A 22,109-nucleotide genomic window follows, 5' to 3' on the forward strand; every position below is an offset into this window, starting at 1 on the left:
AATATTTTGTTCCAGGGACCCCCAGAAGTAAAGATTTGAGTTAAAATGTCGCTTTAAACCATCTATATTCAAAGATTTGCACACATTTTCAAGATTTTTCAAAAAAAAATTTTTTTATTTTTTTATATATTTTTGAATAGCCAAAGTGTAAAATAATGCTTTTTAGCTCAAATCAAAAAGTGACACAGACGCGTTCCAGATCTTAATGGGTTAACTGCAACCAAACATAGCTAGCCTGGCATTGCTTGCCCCATCATTGAAATTCATTACGCAAATAGGAGGGTGAAATGCAAAAGGGAAAGTGACTGCGCCTGTTAGCCGTCTGACTTAGATCAATCCTGAGTGGCGAGCAGTGACACTAATGGCAGTGGAACGTACACCGTGAATCTTCGGTATTAATTTATCCATTTGTAACCCTGAGAGTGTACAAATGGAACCAAATGGAACCTTGCAGGTCCATTTGGTTACATTTATCCACTCTTAAGTAACACCGATGATTTTACAGTGTCGAAAAAAACTAGATGTTGCTCTCAGAGAAATGCCACAGGCTGCGTAAGTAAATGAGACCCCGGTGTCACTGTAGACAATGACGCACTGCTGATTGATGTCTCTTAATGGCTGCCAGTGAATCAACTAAATTAGCCACAGGTGTGGCACATTCCCCACATGTACTGTATCCTGCTGCACCACTGCACCTCATGGCCCAACCCTCGCAAGTCATAACAAACCACCCCACTGCCACCGCGACTCACGTACAGTTTAAGAATAGGGCTGACCTTTTACCTTGACCTTTGTCTTGTTTGGGGTTGTTACCTTGTTTCAATAGTGAATAGGAATGACATATATTGCCTAATAAATTCGTCAACATCTAAATCACGTGGGGTAACATCAGATTCAATACAACTATGAACATTTAGGGTGGAATCCCTCTTTAACATTTTTGTTTCCATTATACAGTATAACACAATGTCAATATGACACAATGTCAATCTACTCAAGGGAGATATAAATACAAAACTTGGAGCCTACCAAATGGGAACTCATGTTCAAAATCACTAAGGACTGACACTTTTGCAGATCGGCCTTAACTTTGTCAATGCTATGATTTAAAATATACAGAAAAGTAGAAATATTCACAACAAATATTCACATTATAAAATATTTTCATGTTTAAGATCCAGGAAAGGCACTACGGTGTATCATTGTAAGCAACAGCATTTACAGTAGCATTGATGATAGGTTGGCTGTAATGGTGTCACGGATCATTTGGGCACCGTTGAGACCCTCTCCCTCATAAGGGACTGCATTTGGTTGTGTCGGGTTATTGTCTGCGACTTTCCACTCTGGCAAGAAATGCTCTTTCTGTATTTCACAAACATTATGTAAAATGCAACAAGCAGTAACAATATCCGGCATAAACCTTGGCTGAAGGGCAGTCCTCTTGAGTAAACAATGCCATCGTCCTTTCAGACGTCCAATGGCATTCTCAACCACCATTCTGGCTGAACTAAGGGTGTGGGTGAAGAAACTTTGATCTGCGGAAAGTTGATGATGCTCACTGAATCCTGGCATTAACCACTGCTTCAGTGGGTACGCAGCATCACCAATAATGTGTACAGGGATCTCCACTCCATCAACAATCTTTGATTTCTGTAAGGAACGAGAAGAGCAGTAATATAAGGTTTTAACCCATTAAGACCTGAGGCGATTCTTAAAAATGTTTTCTAAATCTTAACAGTTTTTTGAAAAAAATCTATGACATTTTTTTTCAAGATTTTTCAAAAATAGCAGATCTACAAGCTCATAGCGCGGCACTATGAGCTTGTATATCTGCTATTTTTGAATAGCCAAAGAAATCTAAAGTGACACAGATGCGTTCCAGGTCTTAATGGGTTCATTTGAAATCATACGTGGCAAGAGTAGAGCAAAATCCCACTCAAGTCGATCACTTTAGAGGAGATTTCTGTGAGTGCATGTTACAAACAGAGGTTTACATACAGGTACAGGTGTAGCCCAAGTGTCAAGAAATAAGCAGCTTGTATGAGCATTCACAATGAGTTACTTTACTACTCTGTTCAAAGGTTATAGCTAATATACTGTAGTTACCTCTCTTGGGAAAAGGTAGCCCCCTTGATGCCTCTCTGCATTAAGGAAAATGTCTGAACTTTCTAGAACAGTAGTGTCATGGGCACTGCCAGGCCAGCCTACATAGACGTCTGTAAAACTGAAACAGATAACAAAGATATTTGCATTGTTTTTCATGTAATGCCACCGTAATGAAAAGACTAATTGAACACAATAAAGTGAAATATAGTAATAAATAAATAAAAGTAAGTCATATACGTTTGTAGTCCATTTGTAACTAACTGAGATCCATTTCAAATGTGTACAAATGTGACCAAACAGACGCTTAAAGTCCATTTGAACACTGTTTATTATCATTATTATTGACTAGGCTATGCATTGCCATTTTTCATTAAAGAAAAGTGTGACACTAGGCCTGTCACAATTATTACATAACCGCCTAATCGCAATTATTTTCGCGTAATCGTTTCAATGTAATGTTCCATGTTCCAAGTTCCAACATTTTCCAAAAATAGCAGACATAGCAGATCTTCAAGCTTACAACACGTGACGTGACGTGTTGTATGCTTGTAGATCAGCTATTTCCGCTATTTAAAAAAAATCTTTATGAAATAATGAATAAAACATTTTTTTTTTTATTAAAGTAAGTAATTTATTTATTTATTATGTAAGTTATTTGTCAATTCTGCTCAATGCAATTTGTGATTATGAAGCCTAAAAAACAAACTTAAATTTGAATTGTATTCATATGTTCAATGCCAAAAACACTGGCTTAAATTTGTAATCGTGACAGCCATAATTACCATAATTTGTGATCAACAACAACCTGCAGGATAATTGAATGCCAGCCCGTCCTGTTCAGGTAGTCTGTAGAGGGTCTGTCTCTGGGGCTGGACCAGGGGTTTATGGGGATGTGTGTGCCTGCTATGGCTCCAGCGCATTGAGGGTAATCACGTTCCAGCTGGAACCCTCTGATTGTCTCATCAAGGCGCTGTCCGCGAGGCAGGGAGATGAAACGCCGGCGCAGGGTCAGCAACGCTCTGGTGACCTGTCTCACCAGTGTGCACACCGTCGACACCCCGACTCCGAACAAGCACGCCACCGTGCGGTACTCTCCGGGGGTGGCGAACCACCACAGCACCACGGCCAGCCTGTTGCCAGATTGTTTGAGAGAAACATAAGCAATCAGGTTTGTGAAAACAAGCCCAAAAGAAGCGACTACATAGGCCACATGAGCATAAATCTATATTCATAAGCTATTTGAAAATAGCCGATCTACAAGCTCACAGCGCGTCATGATGTGTGCGTTTGTGTGCTTGTAAATCTGCTATTTTCAAAAAAGATCTTGGGAGAAAAAGCGAAAAACAAATCTGGTATGGGGCTCCCCTGGCACAAAACATTTTCAGATGGGGGTTATAGGGACAAATATATCCTAATTTGGAGGTCCTTGCCATGAAGATTTTGAGAACCAGTGGTTTAAATAATCAATAAAAAAATGGAAACGAGCCCAAATAAGCAACTACACTTTAGAAACAAGCCCCCCCAAAAAAACAACCACAAATATTTACAAGCAACTTTACAGAAAAACAAGCCCAAAGTCGCTTAGAATAAGCGGACATGGCAACACTGACCTGCGGCGCGGCTCAATGGGCGCCCGCCACCGCATGGTCTGTTTGGACAGGGACGGCGAGATAAGCCCGAGCAGATAGTCGAACGTCGCCCGCGACATGCGGAAGTGCGCCCTCCACTGGTCGTCGTCGAAGCGTTTCACGATGGACCAGAACTCTCTGCCGTTGGATGTCGGTTGTCGCCGGATCTAGGGATGGGACGATATGAAGATCACACGTCAAATGGCACTTTTGTTAACCACTTGAACCCCCAGCATCCCTATTCTAGGGGGTACTTTCGCCCAAACATGGCAGATCTACAAGCTCACAACGCGTTACAACGCAACGCGTTGTGAGCTTGTAGATCTGAATTAGAGCTTGTATTAGAGCTTGTAGATCTGAATTGAGTTGTATAGAGAGTATGCACAAGCATCACTTTTCCACCGGGAAAGTTGTTGGAAATCACTCAACGGTCCTGCGTACCACCTGTTTCTAAATTGCATGCAGGAGGCAGCAGGACGTTGCGTTATTGAAAACGAGCGCTTCCAAACTCTGACACTTAGAAAAATGATCACCTGCCTGGAATTTATTGACAGAAAGTAGCTCATAACATGTCTATGGACGGTGGATTGTCATGAATCAAAAACTATAGAAAGAGGATAAACCAAGTCTATCCGTTTTTTCCTATAACATGGGAGTGGATGGGACTTCCGATGACTTGCATCTTATGTGTGGATGCACCCATAGCCTCTATCCACAAGTTTCCTAGGGCATTATTATGGGCATCACTTCCTGTCGATTTGATCCCTGAGTGGGTACATGCACACATCTCCGTTTGCTGGCGTGAAACGGTACGCTACGAGACGGAAGCCCTTGTTCCGGATCCGGCCATTTCTGTCTGTTACTCAATGAAAAGCGGAACACGGATGTGCTTTTTCCGGACCGGATCGCGTCCGTCTTTCCGGTTTTTTTTTTACATGGGAGTGGATGGGACTTCCGGCCGTCCGTACGGTCGCTTAGGGTACATCCACACATGAGCGTATGCTGACGGCAAACGCGCTTACGCTACGCTAGCCCCGTACACACCCATGTTATAGGAAAAACCGGACCGGAACTTCCGGTTTCTAACTTAACATGGGTGTGTACGGGGCTAGCGTAGCGTTTTCCGTCAGCATACGCTCATGTGTGGATGTACCCTAACGGAGATGTGTGCATGTACCCATACCTGACCAAATCGACAGGAAGTGATGCCCATAATAATGCCCTAGGAAACTTGTGGATAGAGCGTACCAGGTGTGCTCTCTACGGGTCCATTTTATTGCAGCTCAACAAAAGCTAATTCATCCTAGTGTGTGACGGAGGACACTTTCACGATAAATGTAAATCTCTGCGATACGATTATTGTGAGCGTTTTTGGATCACGATAAACGATAATAACGAATTTATCGTCCCATTCCTAGTTGGGCCCACATCAGTGTTGCCATGTCTGCTTATTACAAGCGACTTTGGGCTTGTTTTTCTGTGAAGTTGCTTGTACATATTGGTGGTTGAGGTTTTTAGGGCTTGTTTCTAAAGTGTAGTTGCTTACCGGTATTTAAGATTGTTTCCCAATGTTGTTTATAAACCAGTGGTTTCTCAAACATTTTCATATCAAGGACCCCCCAATATTCAAAAATGACCTGTTTTCCTCCCCAAGATTTCCCCCCCATTTTTCTTTGTTGAAAATAGCCATAGCCTAGTCCAGGGGTCTCCAACAGGGGGTCCGGGACCCCTAGGGGGTCCTCAAGAGTTACTACAGGGGGGCCGCCAAATCTTTGTGTGATATGACTTTTCCACCACTTGAACCCGAGCTAGCATCCCTTTTCTGAGGAGAACTTTAACCAAAAATACCAGATCTACAAGCTCACAACGCCTCGCAGTGAGCTATGTTTGGCAAAGAGGTGTGTAGAGGGAGAAAAGAGCAGGCCGAGTAAAAAAAATAAAAGTTTAATCAGAAACACAATTGTATACATTATAGTGGGGGTCTCTGCTTCATCTCCCTCTCAGCTAGGGGGTCCTCCTTGGCCTGAAGAACGTTGAAGACCCCCTGGCCTAGTCGCTTCTTTTGGGATCGTTTTCATAGACCTGGTTGCTTATTTCTCTCTCAGAATCTGGCAACACTGACCCACGTGCTCTTCCTGGTGGTCGTGCCGAGGCTCACTAGCGCCGCCAAGGAGGACAGCAGGAAGGCTCTCCTCCTGCGGCGGTACCGACGGCGACTCCTGGCCAGCTCCGCCGTGAAACGCGCTCTCCTGGCCCGCAGAGAGGCCTGGACGTGCTGGCAGAGCGTCGTTAGGTGCGTGACGCTTGCGTCAGATGGCCGGCTGAAGAACAGAAACGCTATTACATCGAGGAAGACTGGACCGAACAACACGTCGTCCGCCATGTTGAATCCTCCTCGCCGTGTAAACAAATAAACAAACTTTAGAAAGTAGTGTTGCCAGGTTGTGTGAGACAAGCAAGCAACCAGGCCTATGAAAACATGCCCAAAAGAAGCGAATATATGCTACATGACATGAGCCCTTTAAACCTATTTAGAAATAGCAGATCTACAAGCTGTGCGCTTGTAGATCTGCTCCCTGGCATAAAATATTTTCAGATGGGGGTCCGCAGACAAATACAGTAAGCAACTAGGCTACACTTTAGAAACAAGCCCAAAAAACGCAACCCGCTGCAACTACCAATATTTACAGGCGACTTTACAGGAAAAAACATCCCCAAATCGCTTATAATAAGCAGACCTGGCAACACGGCTTTGAAACGTCCACTTTTAATGACGTCAGAATTCTTCCTCGCCCCCAGCAATGACGTTACGGAAGGAAGCCACTTTTGTCATTTTTTTTATAGTGGTAAAAAAAAAACGTATAGACCCCTTAACAGACGACGTCATACTGGCTGCGTCTCCCTAGCCAACACACACAAGAGGGGGTTGGGGTGTGCTGAAACCAGTGCACCCCGAAACAGGTTGGGAATTGATTGCGTGAAACAATCACCTGTGCGTCCAGGCTCAATGTTAGTAAACAAATAATTGGTCTATACATTAATCAGAGATAACAAAGCCAAAAAAATAATAATTTCATTTCAAGTTAGAGAATAAGATAAGAAGGATTTAGTAGACCTTGTATTGTGAATTTGTACTTCCATGTACTGTTATGTACTGTCATGTACTGTTCTCATGTCTTACTAAATAAAGTACATCAATCAATCAATCAAGGATAAGGATATTTAAAGCTGGGACATAGCAGCCTATTTCTCTATGAACCGGAGAGAGAGAGAGAGAGAGAGAGAGAGAGAGAGAGAGAAAGAAAGTTATGCATACTTCAATAAACCATTCAAATAAGATATGTCATCCCTGGGTTTTGTGACTGTGTGAATGTGGTATAATAAGTGTCAGCCATTAAACCCGAACAATACTTTTGTGATGATAATACACTACTACTACAAGAGAGAGACAGATTAGGTTTAATGTATGTCCATCCACAAAATTAGACCATATTCTACCAGGACTTAACACCATATATACCTAACTGCATTTTTGCTTTAAATCCAAGTTAAATGTCAGAGCCGGTTCCAGAACATTTGATGGTTATTTACTGATATCTAGTGGTTGAATCAGGAAGTTTTCCAGCCACATCCAGCTGTTTCTACTCTCTTGAGGGATGTTATAGACAAGTTATGCTTTGTTGTCTGTTCTGTTTTCCAACAGAAAGGCCACTGTTACCTTCCATCTTTCTATACATTTTAGCAGTATTGCAGAGTCCTATGTGTTGTCTCCCTGAACTGTAATTTGTGTTACATCAAACTATAGTTGCATAAAACATGGAATTAATGTTAAGAGGGAGCTGCTGCTTTCATAATTTTTGTGTTATTAAAGGGATAGTTGACCCCAAAATGACTTTTTTTCCTTTCGTTTAGTCACCCCAGGGAGACTTGAGTTCATGGATATATTTTTTTTGTCGCATTCCTAAGCCAATATTTTGATGACCAGTATCAAATTCATCAAATTATTGGCTTAGGAATGTGACAAAAAAATAATAATCCATGAATTCAAGTCTCCATGGGGTGACTAATCGCTAGAAAAAAAGATTTTCTGGGGGTGAACTATCCCTTTAACATGTGCAGTTAGATATTCTGGGAAGGTTTTGGTGAAGAGCGCTGCATCACCTAACGTTATAATCAAAGTAATCTATGTATTATTTACAGTATTGTCTTTATTGTATTGTATGCAGGTGCTTCACCTATATGTGAAGAGGATGGCTCCGAGCTCTGCATGGACCCTGCTGGCATTTCCTCCTCTGAGACTTGGCTGATCTCTCTGGATGACTCACAGTACACTATTGCAGAGGTCAAACTCAACCTCTGCTCTTCCCCAACGGGGGTGTTGCTTCCCTGTGTTGCTTTCCACAAAATGTGGAATGCCCTTCCAACAAACATCAAAAAGTGTAACTCTGTACCCTCCTTCAAAACTGACATAAAAGAGCACCTGTCTGCAATTTGTAACTGGTCCTAGAAAAGTCCTCTAAGCTTAGCCCCCCCCTCCCCCCAACTGTTTACTGTATATATTTGTTCGTTGCTGCTAGTGTTGATTAAGTCCTGTTTGTTATTGTATATTATTGTATGTCTTTGAATGTTTCTTGATTAATTGAATACACAGGACCACAATGGAAACAAGCCCCTTGGGCTTTTTGTGTTATCCTTTTAACAATCATTGTAAAATCGTATCTCTGTACTATTTGAAAAGCTGTTATTAAAGTATTCAATCAACCAATCAAAAAACAGTTGCAGTTAGGTTTTCAGTGTCTTGCTCTTCGATGCTAAGCCGGGGATCAAACCAGTTACCTTCCAATTCCTACCTCCTGAGCCACTGCCGCCTAACTGCCGCCCCCACTATTACATTTAGACTCAAGATTCAGATTGGAACACTTCTTATGTTTTTCAAAAGGGTGATGTTTACATCTCACCTGCATGTAAGACTATTTGCACAAGAACACATGTTCTATATCTGTAATGCTGCTACTGCCACACCTTATGCACACATCTGTCTTTTCAGCTACATTGTAATCCCAGGTACATACCTGTCACTCACTTATTATGCTGTTTTGTTTTTATATAATATAATGTACATATGCATGTAAACATCTGGCTTTGCACAATAAGCCTACTGCATTTTCCCCCTTTTACTAGTCCCTCCCCTTTAAAACATGTGAAATATCAACTTGTCTGAATACTTGAATTTGTTCCTAAATATGCATTTTTTGGTTTATTCTTTCCATTTTAGAATAAAGTCTAATCAACAGAATCAAGAGGGGTTTATTTGTCACTCACTAAGCACCAAAATGTTGATGTGACATATTCTGTATATTCAGTGCTAACAACAATGAAATACAACAATATTAGAGATAGGTTAATACTGGGTTGCAATGAAATACAAATAACAAAAATGAGAAGATGAACTAGGATTAGAAAGTACACGTAAGATACGCACTAACTCTTTAAACAGCAGCTGTGTTTAATTAACTACTTAAACAATGAATGATTGATTGATTGATTGATTGATTGAATACTTTATTAGTCAACATTTTAAATAGCATGGAGGTACAGTAAAACATTTAGGTTAAATGGATAACACAAAAAAAGTCCTGGGGACTTGTTTCCATTGTGGTCCTATGATTTGTTCCTTCTTCATTTCTGCATATATCATAATTAGTTTTCTGTACATGCTAGACATGACCACCAGTACACACACTCTTCCACTGCCTATACACTTACAGTTGAGTGAGCCAAATAAAGTCTTTAAATATTTTAATCTAGAACAGGGGTCTCCAGTAGGGGGTCTGTGACCCCTAGGGGGTCCGACAAATCTTTGTGTGATAGGGAACATTGTAGCCGAAAATAGCAGATCTACAAGCTCACAACACGGGAGGCGTTGTGAGCTTGTAGATCAGCCATTTCGTGTAGAGGGAATTTGGTGTAGAGGGAAAAATAGCAGACCAAGTACAGAGCCAATGGTCAAGTTGACTAAATATTGAGGGTTTATCAACTATCTGAAAATACACATTAGCATGAATCGAACTATCTATGAAATCCATAAAGCACTTATCAAAACAAAGTTACAAATTGCTTTACAGAAAACTGAAATATTCTCATATTTATAGGTTTCTACCTTCCTTCTTTTCCTATGATTCTGTAGGACTGTCTTCCAAATGAAAGTGGGGATAATGGAGACACGTTTTTGTTCTTCTTGAGGACCGTCAAGGGCAACACCTACAACTTTGTGCCATTACTTTGTCACGATCACGTCTTATGAAAAGGTTAAATCTACAACACAGTTCTATACAATATGTAGTGGGGGGGTCCCTGCTTCACCTCTTTCTCAGCTAAGGGTTCCTTGGGCCGAAAAACGTTGAAGAGCCATTGTATTTGAACTGTACTTTCATGTGCTTTTTTCCTGCAAACTTCTAAATAAAGTATTCAATCAATCAATCAAAAAACCCTGAACTAGAATGATGGATGAATCAGCAGACTGGCGCTATCGGATTGCCTCTAGGGGGCAGTGTGGGCACACAGAGAACGTCAACGGTGTGACCCGGATGATATACTTCGCATCTTTATATCCCACAATTTCTTTTTCCGTCTTCCTCTTTCCCCTCGGCAGCAATGTCTAAGAGAGGTATGAAAAACATACTCGAAATATCCATCTTCATCTACTTGTTTAACCCCGGCATCCGAGTTTCAAACCATTTCTGTATTTGACAAGACATGTTAGAAAACATTTATGTGTGCATATTGTTGAGTTTGCTGAAATGTTAATGTATATAAATGATCATGTTGGACGCTAGTTGTGGAGGAAGCCATGTTGGCTAGTTTGGATAGCAAAGTCCGGTGGTAGCCGCTAAATGTTCACTTTTTGGTTCATAATAACCGACGTCCTTGTAATATGCAAACAACAGCAACGTTTTAACATCTATTGAATTACGTGAGGGTGAAATATAGAGTATGTTTACGACTATAGGCTGATTTCGCCACTGGGCTAGCTAGACAGGGCTTGTTTCTGTGAATCGTGGTTGTGAGCCGTAGTGGCTGACATTAAACTGACTGTGTGTAGATCATTTTACAGCTATTTGTATGAAAGCGTACTAAAGGATTTGGTTTTACGGTGTTTTTTGTACTAGTTTGCTGACAGATTGATGGGCGAACGCGTGCAGGTCTGAGTAATTATTGGAACTGACAAAAGTTTAGTTTTGGTCTAGATAACTCTGTGTTGCGTATACCATTTCAGAAAACTATAGCATTAATATTATAAAGTAGTGGGCGTCTGACTAATTACAAAGTGAGAGACGTGAACTATTTTCCTGTGCGTTTTATCATGCATAACCACAGGACACTTTCAAGCATAAATCTCACGTTTTTTGGTGTCACTCCAATAGATCAAACATTTGCACTTTTTGGTCTTGTTTGGTACCAATCACTTGAGTGCAGAAGGGTTACTAGGAACTTTTGACAGTGTACACATGGAACCAAATGGACCCATGGTTCCATTTGTACACTGTCAGAGTTGGACTTGTAAGAGTCATTTTAGACCCTCACAAGAGTCTGGAATCCACTTTGAGAACCACTGATAAAGACAATTTATGTGATTATATATATTAATAGTTACACCCCTTCAACATGCACTTGCTTTGTTTGTTCAGTGGCTGGGCAAGTTGCAGTAGGGAAGAGTGAAATATGACTTGAGGAGCCATGGAAGTCAGTACCATGACTTACTAATCTCAGCCTGTGATGTGCCACTGATAAAATACTTGGTTTGGTGGCACAGGTGCTCATCAGTGGAAAATGGAGGCACCTGTAGTATTGTAATCATGGCTGAATTGGTAGTCGTTAACAATGCTTTGCAATATGCATGTTTTTTGCTGGATACATTCGGAAATTAAAGAGGCTCAGACTGACGGGGCAAAAGCACGATTCCGATGAATCAAAAGTGAATTATATTCAACGCACTCCACCGTGTATAAAAACAGGATGCTTGATTTCAAATATGATCTCATATTCAGTTTATTATTACATGTTTGACTTTCAAGGTTATACCCAGGTGTACAGATGTTTCAGCCCAATAGATCAGTACATGATAAGATGAAGCTTTTTAGCCAACCATGGTTTACTATTACTGAACAGCTATTTCCCAATTATATTATTGCTTTGAGTATAATATTGATCCATTTCCCGTTCTCCCCTCTTCTGTGCTCTGCAGGACGTGGTGGGTCTTCTGGAGCCAAATTCCGCATCTCACTGGGTCTCCCAGTGGGAGCGGTAATCAACTGCGCCGACAACACAGGTTTGCTTTGCACACATTTACAACATTATACCGTAAACACTGATTGGTTTCTTTGTACAGTGTAATGTGGAAGCTATAAAATGTTTGAATGAAAACCATTCCTAGCAGTTATTTGTTAATGTAACTCAAATGAATTGTTATTCCCCTTCAAAAAAGCACTTGCTTTGTCTGGTCAATGGCTGGGTGAGTTGTCGTAGAAGGGAAGAATGAGACATAACTGTGGGTGAGATGGCAGTCAGTAGCCATGACTGACTAATCTCAATCAGTGATGTGACAAATGACAATTATTAAATGCTATATGGAGAAATGGTTGCTAAAGTTGAGATGGCAGTAGGACTGTGCTCAGTGAAAAATGCCATTTGGCTGCCTAAACGTTAAGTAATTGTACTTTTTATATTTGGCAGTCCAGCATTGATCCTCAGTGTGCCACTAAATGTTTTATGTATGCACATAATAATTGAATTGGGATTTTCAGAAAATGGTCATTCAGCATGCTAATTTGACTATCACCTCTGAGATTTCATGCCATCCTCTCGTTCTCCTCTCCCTCTAACCTCTGTCCGTTATTTGTCCCTCCAGGTGGTAAGAACCTGTACATCATCTCCGTGAAGGGCATCAAGGGTCGTCTGAACCGTCTGCCTGCTGCAGGAGTCGGTGACATGGTCATGGCCACAGTCAAGAAAGGCAAGCCAGAGCTCAGGAAGAAGGGTGAGTCCAAGAACTGTCTGCAAGTGGTCATACTCTGGCTGCAACACAACGTGGTATTTATTGAGCATTTGCCCATTCGTTTTTAGTAAGACTGAGTGTAGTACCTAAATCATAGCTATGTTTGTATGAGCCAGAATACAAGGAGTAAACAAAGTAAAGACAAAACTGGCATCCCATGAGCTTTGATTCTTAACTTGTGTAGGTTAACTATATTTTGAAGCTTCATCTTGAATTTAACTACTCCAGATTATCTGGAAGACACTTAATATGTATTGTGATAGAAATTAATCATTATTCCCCTTCAAAAAAGCACTTGCTTTGTCTGGTCAGTGACTGGGTGAGTTGTCGATGAAAGGAAGAGTGAGACATGACTGTGGGTGAGATGGCAGTGAGTAGCCATGATTGACCAATCTCAATCAGTGATGAGACAATGATAAAATAGCTGGCAGGAGGTGCCGATCAGTAGAAAAACGTACCGATTGGTTAACATTTTGGCATTGTTCTTTTGGGTTGTCTGTGCATCAGTGAACCTTTCCTCTCTGGTACGACTGAGTGTAGCACCTAAAATCATCGCATGTTTGGATGAGCCAGAACGAGTAAACTGAATGCCAAGGCTAAACATGCATCCCATGAGCATTGATTCTCAACTTAACTTGCTTTCTTTCTGGTGTGTGTGTGTGTGTGTGCAGTGCATCCTGCGGTGGTGATACGGCAGCGGAAGTCGTATCGGCGAAAGGATGGCATGTTTCTCTACTTTGAAGACAATGCAGGCGTCATAGTGAACAATAAAGGAGAAATGAAAGGTGGGTTAGTTTTCTCTCTGCTTCTTTCTTATTTATTCTCAGACTTTAGCCTGCATTAAGTTACATTTATTCTTGTTTGGAAAAGAAAGCAAAAACTCTAACGTTTGTGTGTATAATGAATCAATCCAGAATATCTATATATAGTGAAGCCTCATCTTGAGTAAAGCCAAAAAATGAATTGTTATTCCCCTTCAAAAAAGCACTTGCTTTGTCTGGTCAGTGGCTGGGTGAGTTGTCGATGAAGGGAAGAGTGAGACATCACTGTGGGTGAGATGGCAGTGAGTAGCCATGATTGACCAATCTCAATCAGTGATGTGACAATTATAAAATCTAATATGTAGGCAAGAGTGGTGGAGTTTAGATGGCAGGTGTTGATCAGTGGAAAAACGCTCACATGATTCTTCACATTTTGGCGTAGTGTTCTTTTGCTTTGTCTGTGCAACAAACAAACCTTTTCCACCCAGCTATTTAAAATGGTAGTCTCCTAATGTGTCATTCAGTCCTTCTGGCCCAAAACACAAGGGATAATACAGAACATGATAATTCCCAGTGCTGATCAGTGTCTGAGCTTTGTTTGTTAGGCATCTTATTTGAAAAGTTGTCAATTGCCATGTTTCTCTCATGTCCATACCTTGTACATATTTTGTCCAGATTTTTTTTTTGCATCAGCAGTATTGTAACAGTGAGAGGCTACTGTGCCTCTGCATAGGGTCCACATGTTTTCTTTTCCACTCACAGATGGAATCGGAATAATCTTTATTGTCACATCACAGGTGTAAAACAATGGGTGAAATAGTTTTTTTGTGGAGAATGCAAAGAAAGCTGTAGTTTATTCGTTCGCCATGTCCCATACTTTGAAATGACTTTTAAAGGACGTTTACAACAAATCAATCAGTTGTTTTAATACTAATGATCTTTTTTTATTTCTGTTTCCTACCATCTCAGGTTCTGCTATCACAGGCCCAGTGGCCAAGGAGTGTGCGGACCTGTGGCCCAGGATCGCTTCCAATGCTGGCAGCATTGCCTAGTCTGGACCTGCGTTTGTTTGTTTTCAAATAAAAAAACTGTTGTAAAGCCAGCCAATTATGTCTTACAGTATTTTTTTTTATGGCCACTACCAGGCTTTCTTATGGTTTGGTGCGTATCTCCTCAGATGTGCCACTAGAGGGTGCATTAGGTCTTTGATAGCAAGAAGACGATACATTGTCCATGTAGAATTTATTTGTTAAACATTAACTTCTCCATGAGAGTGGTTTACATAAAGTTTTATAGTATGTACAGATGAGAAGTGGCATAATTAAATACTACATCAATACATTTGTCTTGACAAACATTAGAGGTTCCCAACCATGTCAGTCAGGACCCCTTGTACTGCTGATTTTCCATGAGGTTACTTCCACCTGGTGTCCTTGCAGTCTTCCAGCTCTCTGAGACTAATCTAGACCTGGTACCACTGTCCTGAGGACTGCAGTTGTGAGCCACTAGGAAGATCAGGGGTGCGTTTGGAAAGACAGCACTGAGCGCACTGGCCAATACAAACTAATAGGCAAGTACGCTCCGGCGCAATTTACGAACGCACCCCAAGATGCTAAGAAAATGTAATTAAAATACAATGTACATTCACTACCCTAACTAAACCGTAAACACTGCCCCTCACTGGTATCAACAGCAAACTGGTTTAGCCAACAGAACTGCACCATTAACAAGACGATACCTATAGTGGGGGGCTGTGGATTTGTCATTTTTTGTTTCCATTTCAAATCCATGTGAAAGTTTCAATTTGAAGGTAGGGGTCTAGAACAATTTTGGTTGCACTCAGATAAGCCTCTAGGGATGTCAGCAGTTGCCCCCGCAACCCCTATGAGAATAAGGTAACTAACTTTTGATTGGATTATCCAATATGTATGCATTCAAGATCAGGAGTAACATTTGGTACTCATATTACCCATACAGTAGATTAAATTGTATATACCAGTATTGGTGTATATCCACAAAAATAATGTTTGATGCCTGCCTGTCTGAAGGCTTCTTGAAGGGCAAATACCATACCTCAGGGAAAATACAGGATAGCCTACTGCTATCATAGAACATACATGGTGTGTTTACTGTGTTAGAAACTAGAACAGATGGACGTGTGCACACGGGATGTCTTATATATTATATTTGATGTGTATCAGAGAGAAGAGGTTTAACCTTTTCAAAATGTGGGTAATTCACACATTTTTCACACAATGGGTTATTTGCATCAGTACATGTCGCTGTTCTAAAATTAAATTGCATACAGTTGCACTACTCTCATCAGTAGGTAAACTACAACATGCTACTACAACATTCCCATGCTGGGAATTTAAGGATTAGTTCACCCAAAAAAATACTTAATTTATATCAATTACACACCCCATGAAGCATTGAATTCATAGAGATTATTTTGTTTTTGTCACATTCCTGAGCCAATCATTTTATAATAAAGATGCTAATGTATCCGGTAGTGTAATGTATCCGACTCTTTGTGTCTCCTACCGGAGAGACCGCCGGTTGTCAACTTATTGGCGCAGGAATGCGATAAAAACAAAGAAATATCCATGAATTCAAGGCTTTGTGGGTTGTGTAATAGATTTTTTGGGTGAACTACTCCTTTAAGCTGCTAGTTCAGCTACTTTGTAACTGCTTCTCCCCAACACCTAACATTACATTAATACAACAAAAATGTATGCAGTTCAATGCTGTGACATCATGTACATAAAGCTGACTACTAGTTATGTAAAATGTGTGAGTCACCTTTTCTGCTTACACAGTGTTCACGTGGTCAAGTGGGTCATCGCTGGCCCTCGCTCTACCTCACACGCGGAGACCAGCGGGGCGACGGAAAAGATCCTAGCCACCATCTGCCCCGACACTTGGCACCCATTCCGCTTCCTCACCCCGACCAACATATCCACACCATCTCGCCCATCCATTCATTCATCCTTTTTATCGCCATCCCACCCTTCCCACCCTTCCCTCGTCTTCCCTCCATGACTCAGACTGAGGGGGGATTGTAGTGGCAGGCTGGCAGCACATTTGTTTATGTAATGTTATTGTTTCGGTATTTATGCTTTACTGTGAGGACAGTGAGAAGAGACTGGGAGTTCAGTTCAGCCTATCTAGTAGTACACAACCCACGTAACTTTGTTTAACTCTATGTCCCTCTCCCCGAACTCCTTCATGGTATCAGATCCAGTCTGGGACTAAACTCCCTCCCTTCCCTCCCTTCCCTCCCCCCCATCTCCTCATCCCTGTAGGGGGGCTGGGTGCCGGGGCTGGGGCCAGACGTCAGGCTGGGCTTGGTACTCTGCTCGCAGGTGGCCTGGGGGTGTGTGTGCCAGCTTCCATCGCGGTACGTACAGTAGCACACGGTCTGCTCATCAATGTCCACGTGCTCCCCAGCTGAGATCACCTGGTTCCCGGCAAAACAGTTTGGACCTGGAGAAGACGGGTAGAGGGAGACTCAATGACAAGTAGCACATAGGGCTGCTGCAATATTGTTCATCAAGACTTTTGTTTGGCCACACAGAATGGGCGTATGCTTATTCATTCTTCCTGTGGACGCCACTTAACCCTTTAAGACCGGGAACGCATCTGTGTGTCATTTTAAGATTTCTTTGGCTATTCAAAAATAGCAGATATACAAGCTCATAGCTAGATCTGCTATTTTTGAAAAATCCTGAAAATGTGTGCAAATCTTTGAATATGTATTTTTAAAGCGAACATTTCTAACTCAAATCTTATTGCTTCTGGGGATTCTACAAATGTCTTCTAAATCAGTTTAAAACAGTTTTCTGAAACATTTATGTTGCTATAATATCAGTGGTTCTCAAACTTTTTCATGTCAAGGACCCCCAAAAAGATATGTATTTGGCTGCAGACCCCCATCTCAAAATATTTTGTTCCAGGGACCCGCAGAAGCAAAGATTTGAGTAAAAAACAATTGCTTTAAAAAAAATATATTCAAAGATTTGCACACATTTTCAAGATTTTTTTTTTTAGCAGATCTACAAGCTCATATTCAAAAATAGCAGATATACAAGCTCATAGCGCGGCACCGAGTGCCGCGCTATGAGCTTGTATATCTGCTATTTTTGAATAGCCAAAGTGAGATAATGGTTAAAGTGGTTAAAATCTAAAATGACACAGATGCGTCCCCCGGTCTTAAAGGGTTTTAAGTGGCCCTCAACCAGGCAAACGGGAACATTAAGACTGCCCTGATAATGAGAAACAAAGACACTGCATGTCTTTGTAATGTAGACAGTAGTATGCTTTACTCATATAACTTATAATCCATAGTTTCACTCATAGTATTTAGGTAGCGTTTATTCTTTAGTTTGGCATATTCTTTACTCGGCAGTATAAATAAATGAAGAGTTCCTCCTCTGAAAAGAATCCTAGAGCTTTACTTCGTAGAAGTGACAGTGTTCGGTTTTGGCAGACATGGAAAACTGAGGGAACAGAGAGGCTCAGCACAGTGCCGTGTCCAACCATCTGTCTGTTGTTTTATCCCTCTGTCTGTCTGTCTGGCAGAGAAATCATAATGACTGCTAGCAGAGCACATTGTGGATTACAGGGGACAATGATAGACACAAGACTGGTAGACAACAGAATGGAAAGTGAAGCGCTGCGTGTGGATGGATTGCCTAGGAGTTTAAACAGCATGCGGGTCCCTTTATTATAGCTGCCGGTTTTGTTTATGCAATCTGTTCATTTGATGGTGGCTATTTTTGCATACTTTACAGAACTCTGTCGCTTTGTTAGTCACTCTAGCCTTATGCCTTTGTACTTGAAAGGCCCTACAGTGTAAAAGGCAGTGAGTAGCAAGAAACGACAAAGGTTCAGCAGAGTAAATACTACCCATGCAAACTACAAAAAAATGTGAAATATTTAAGGGGGAAAAAGTAATGTAAGAATGAGCATAACGTCTTCACAATGCTGGATTGGTATGAAAGGACATGGTAAATGCCCAGTGCCTTTGTACGCATTATGGCATGAAGAGTGTTGAGTGTTTGAAGCCGCAGGGTGTGTTAGATGACATAACAGTAATGGTTGTGGCCGCTGCAGGGTGAATACCACTCACACTGGGATCCTGCTAATTATAGAACCAACGTGACACAGGGGGGGCACAGGGATGTAGAATATACTGTAGTGTGTGTGTGTGTGTGTGTGTGTGTGTGTGTGAGAGCGTGTGACGCGAGGCAAGATGTAACAAGATGTTGCCGACATGACATACAGTACCAGCTCCCTGTAGACACATTGGTGATCTGTTAGTCGTGGGTCACTGGACACTGAAGAACATCAATAACCTTCGGCTATATGTAAACTCTGTGTGTGTGTGTGTGTGTGTGTGTGTGTGTGTGTGTGCGCGCGTGTGTGTGTGTGTGTGTGTGTGTGTGTGTGTGTGTGTTTGAAGGAATTAGTGAGGACAGAGCAGGAATGGAGAGGACAAAGTGAGTGAAAGACTGACAGAATGGGACAGACATGTGTCCTACCTGTCTTGCAGACCGGGCAGCAGTGGTTGGGTTCATAAGTAGGGTTGACACAGTGGGGCGCGGGGCAGTCCGAGATGGTACAGTACACCTCTCTGTTCGACTCACAACGACACCTCTCACACCGTGATAACTGGAACAAACACACACACGCACGCACGCACGCACGCACGCACGCGCACACACACACACGCACACACACACACACACACACACACACACACACACACACACACACACACACACACACACACACACACACACAGTCACACAGGGCTGATCTGTTGCAAACTTTGTTATGCATGACAGTATGACTGTGAATGTGCATTGAATGCCCCATACATAATATAGACTATAGTGTGTTGATATGATGACTCACTATTCATTGATTTCTAATGGCCTACTAAAAAACACTTTGTCAGTACTGTGGCAGTCAGCCACTTTACTAGCGGTCTATAGACTGCTTACATATATCATGCAAAATAGACTAGACCTACTATCTGTCTGTCTTCTAGTAATTTGTGGCAGCTCACTTTAGCACCTGAAAATCTGTTGTTCACTGGTCGTGTCCGCCAGGCCCGAAGGCATGGCCGAGACTATGCACCCTGTCCGTCCGTGTATGTGTATGTGTGTCTGTCTGTGAACAGCTAATCTCCGGCACTGTTGGCTTGATCGCATGCAGCGAAACTGTGCACACACACTCCCTGGATGCCAGAGCAGAACCTCTGCCCCAAATTCTTCACATCGGCCTGTTATAACGGCACCAAGGGGGCGATATTTGCTAAACATTTTTTGACAGTACTCCTAGATTAGATTGACATCTAAAGTTTGCAAGAGTGGCCCGTGCAAATCATGAATGCAGCGTCCTTGCAGTGAAACTGCACACACACATTTGCACTACGTTGAGGAATAAATGCCACCCTTTTCACATTGCCCTATTATAGCGCCACCAGGAGGCCAATTTTTGCTAAACATTTTTTTATATTACCCCTACACATTATCTCTATAGTCAAGTGATCAAGACAGATCTGTCCGATTTTTCATATTCCATCCTGATTGGCAAATGCCGAACATTGCTGACCCACAATAACCTACCTGACGTGGCAGAGACCTGTGCTCCGAGGAGCACTTTTTCTAGTTATTATGATGATATTGACTTAACTGAGCAAATGAATACTGACAACTACTGTCCTCTGATGGAGAGAACTGCTGTTTGAGATTCTAGACATAAAACACAGAAACATTCTGTGAGTTAATTAATCCATCTACTGTTACTCTGAGTACAAATGTAATGTTGCATGTTGTAGCCTACTCTCAGAGTTAAATGAACAGTGAGGATTTTAACTGTGTGGGAAATAATTCACTGTCTTTATCATTGGTTCTTAAAGTGGGGTTGGGGGGGTACCAGGGGGTCCCCAGCAAAATTATAGCTCATGAGCTTGTAGATGTGCTGTTTTAGACAAATCATAAACATTTGAGCAAATCTTTGAATATATATTTTTTAAAGCGAACAATTGTAACTCAAATCTTTGCTTCTGGGGGTCCCTGGAACAAAGTATTTTTGAGATGGGGGTCCGCGGCCAAATACATATCATTTTGGGGGTCCTTGACATGAAAAGGTTTGAGAACCACTACTGTAGGTCTTTATGTTCTCACCCTGAATTCCTCGAGGAGCCGGTACGTCCTGCCGCCGTAGACGCACACCTTGGCCACCGCCTCGCACACCGGGCAGCACGCCTTGTACCTGATGCGGGTGCACCGCGGGTGGACGCGCGGACACTTGGGTCGAACGCACACGGGTCCGTCCTCGGTGCACGTGCAGGGGCATCCCGAGGGGCTCGGGTAGTACACCTCCCCGATGCCGTACACGAAGCCGTGGTCGTCGATGCACCACTTCCCCCGGTAGTCGCCGAACTCGTACTCCTGCAGGTCCGTCTTGGAGTTGGAGGAGGAGGAGGAGTACTCCGCCTCGACCCGGACCTCCAGACCGCGCAGGAGGAGCAGCAGCGAGATGGAGAGGCAGCTCATCGTTAATAATAACAGTTATTATTATATTAATACCGTAGTTAAAATAATAGAAAAAATAAAACAAAAATGAATAAAAAGTTGGTCACAAAAAAATAATACAGTAGTTATGATAGTAAAAACTTCATGTTAACTCGTGTGGCATATCGTTCACGAGGTTCCCAACAACACTGACCATCTGTCCGTTTGTTTGTTGTGACGCACGCTGTGCGCTCTGGTGCGCTTTTAAAGCCCGGTTTACACGTCGTGGTACGACGGCATTGCGCGCCCAAAATAGCGGATCTACAAACTCACAAAGCTGCTATTTTTGGCGCGCTACAGGCGACACGTTGTATGACCGAGTATAAAATAATTTATTGTCATAAGTGACACCATTGTGTCACTACCGAAACGGGAAAAAAATGACTAAGTCCAGAGCTCGATGAATGTTAGGGACCAAAAAAAAAGTCACTACCAATCAACTTTAAATTGCCTGAAACATACTCCTAACAGGTTTTTGGGGGAACTTTTTTTTTTTTCGTTTCGGTAGTGACACCATTGTGTCACTACCGAAACGGAAAAAAATTTCTAAGTCCAGAGCTCGATGAATGTTAGGGATCAAAAAAAAAGTCACTACCAATCAACTTTAAATTGCCTGAAACGTACTCCTATCAGGTTTTTGGGGGAACAATTTTTTTTTTGTTTCGGTAGTGACACCATTGTGTCACTACCGAAACGGAAAAAAGATTACCAGTAAGACTCCCTAATCGGGAGATAAGCGACCGTAGGTCACATGTATACAGAAGAGGGCTGTAACGGCGATTGGTTCCTAGTTGTGTGGGCAATGTATAGTTTTGTTTGGTGGTCTAAGAAATGTGGTGGCAGGCATGTTGCTGACATGAGTGTAGACATACTGTGTAGTGTGTAGCAATTTGCGTGTTTTTAGGGGCAAAACTGTAGGAGTAGTGGGCAAAAATGTGTTGTGAAAAGCGGCCTGAAGGTGGCGCTAGAAGAG

The 22,109-nt window shown here is 42.0% G+C and overlaps 3 protein-coding genes across 3 annotated transcripts; 1 reads left to right on the forward strand and 2 right to left on the reverse strand.

Annotated features, from left to right (window-relative positions):
- Nucleotides 1–216: 216 nt before the first annotated feature.
- LOC311055901 (uncharacterized protein) lies at nt 217–6,218 on the reverse strand. The gene is made up of 5 exons (XM_084072169.1): nt 5,857–6,218; nt 3,717–3,901; nt 2,889–3,236; nt 2,107–2,224; nt 217–1,650 (listed from the first exon to the last, which is right to left on the reverse strand). Exons 1-5 carry the CDS (start codon nt 6,115–6,117, stop codon nt 1,219–1,221), a joined length of 1,344 nt encoding a protein of 447 aa, XP_083928295.1. The 5' UTR covers nt 6,118–6,218; the 3' UTR covers nt 217–1,218.
- A 4,117-nt stretch (nt 6,219–10,335) lies between these two features.
- Nucleotides 10,336–14,657, forward strand: rpl23 (ribosomal protein L23). Its single transcript, XM_084071132.1, has 5 exons — nt 10,336–10,401; nt 11,980–12,063; nt 12,643–12,771; nt 13,461–13,574; nt 14,520–14,657. Exons 1-5 carry the CDS (start codon nt 10,389–10,391, stop codon nt 14,600–14,602), a joined length of 423 nt encoding a protein of 140 aa, XP_083927258.1. The 5' UTR covers nt 10,336–10,388; the 3' UTR covers nt 14,603–14,657.
- A 2,119-nt stretch (nt 14,658–16,776) lies between these two features.
- Nucleotides 16,777–21,118, reverse strand: LOC311055716 (von Willebrand factor C domain-containing protein 2-like; the record flags this gene model as incomplete). The annotated part of the gene is made up of 3 exons (XM_084071986.1): nt 16,777–17,036; nt 19,094–19,223; nt 20,747–21,118. The coding sequence occupies 3 exons, from the start codon at nt 21,116–21,118 to the stop codon at nt 16,777–16,779; spliced, it is 762 nt and encodes a 253-aa protein (XP_083928112.1).
- Nucleotides 21,119–22,109: the final 991 nt, after the last annotated feature.

Source organism: Gymnoscopelus microlampas (assembly GCF_963454915.1).
Source record: "Gymnoscopelus microlampas genome assembly, chromosome: 11".
Lineage (NCBI taxonomy): Eukaryota > Metazoa > Chordata > Actinopteri > Myctophiformes > Myctophidae > Gymnoscopelus > Gymnoscopelus microlampas.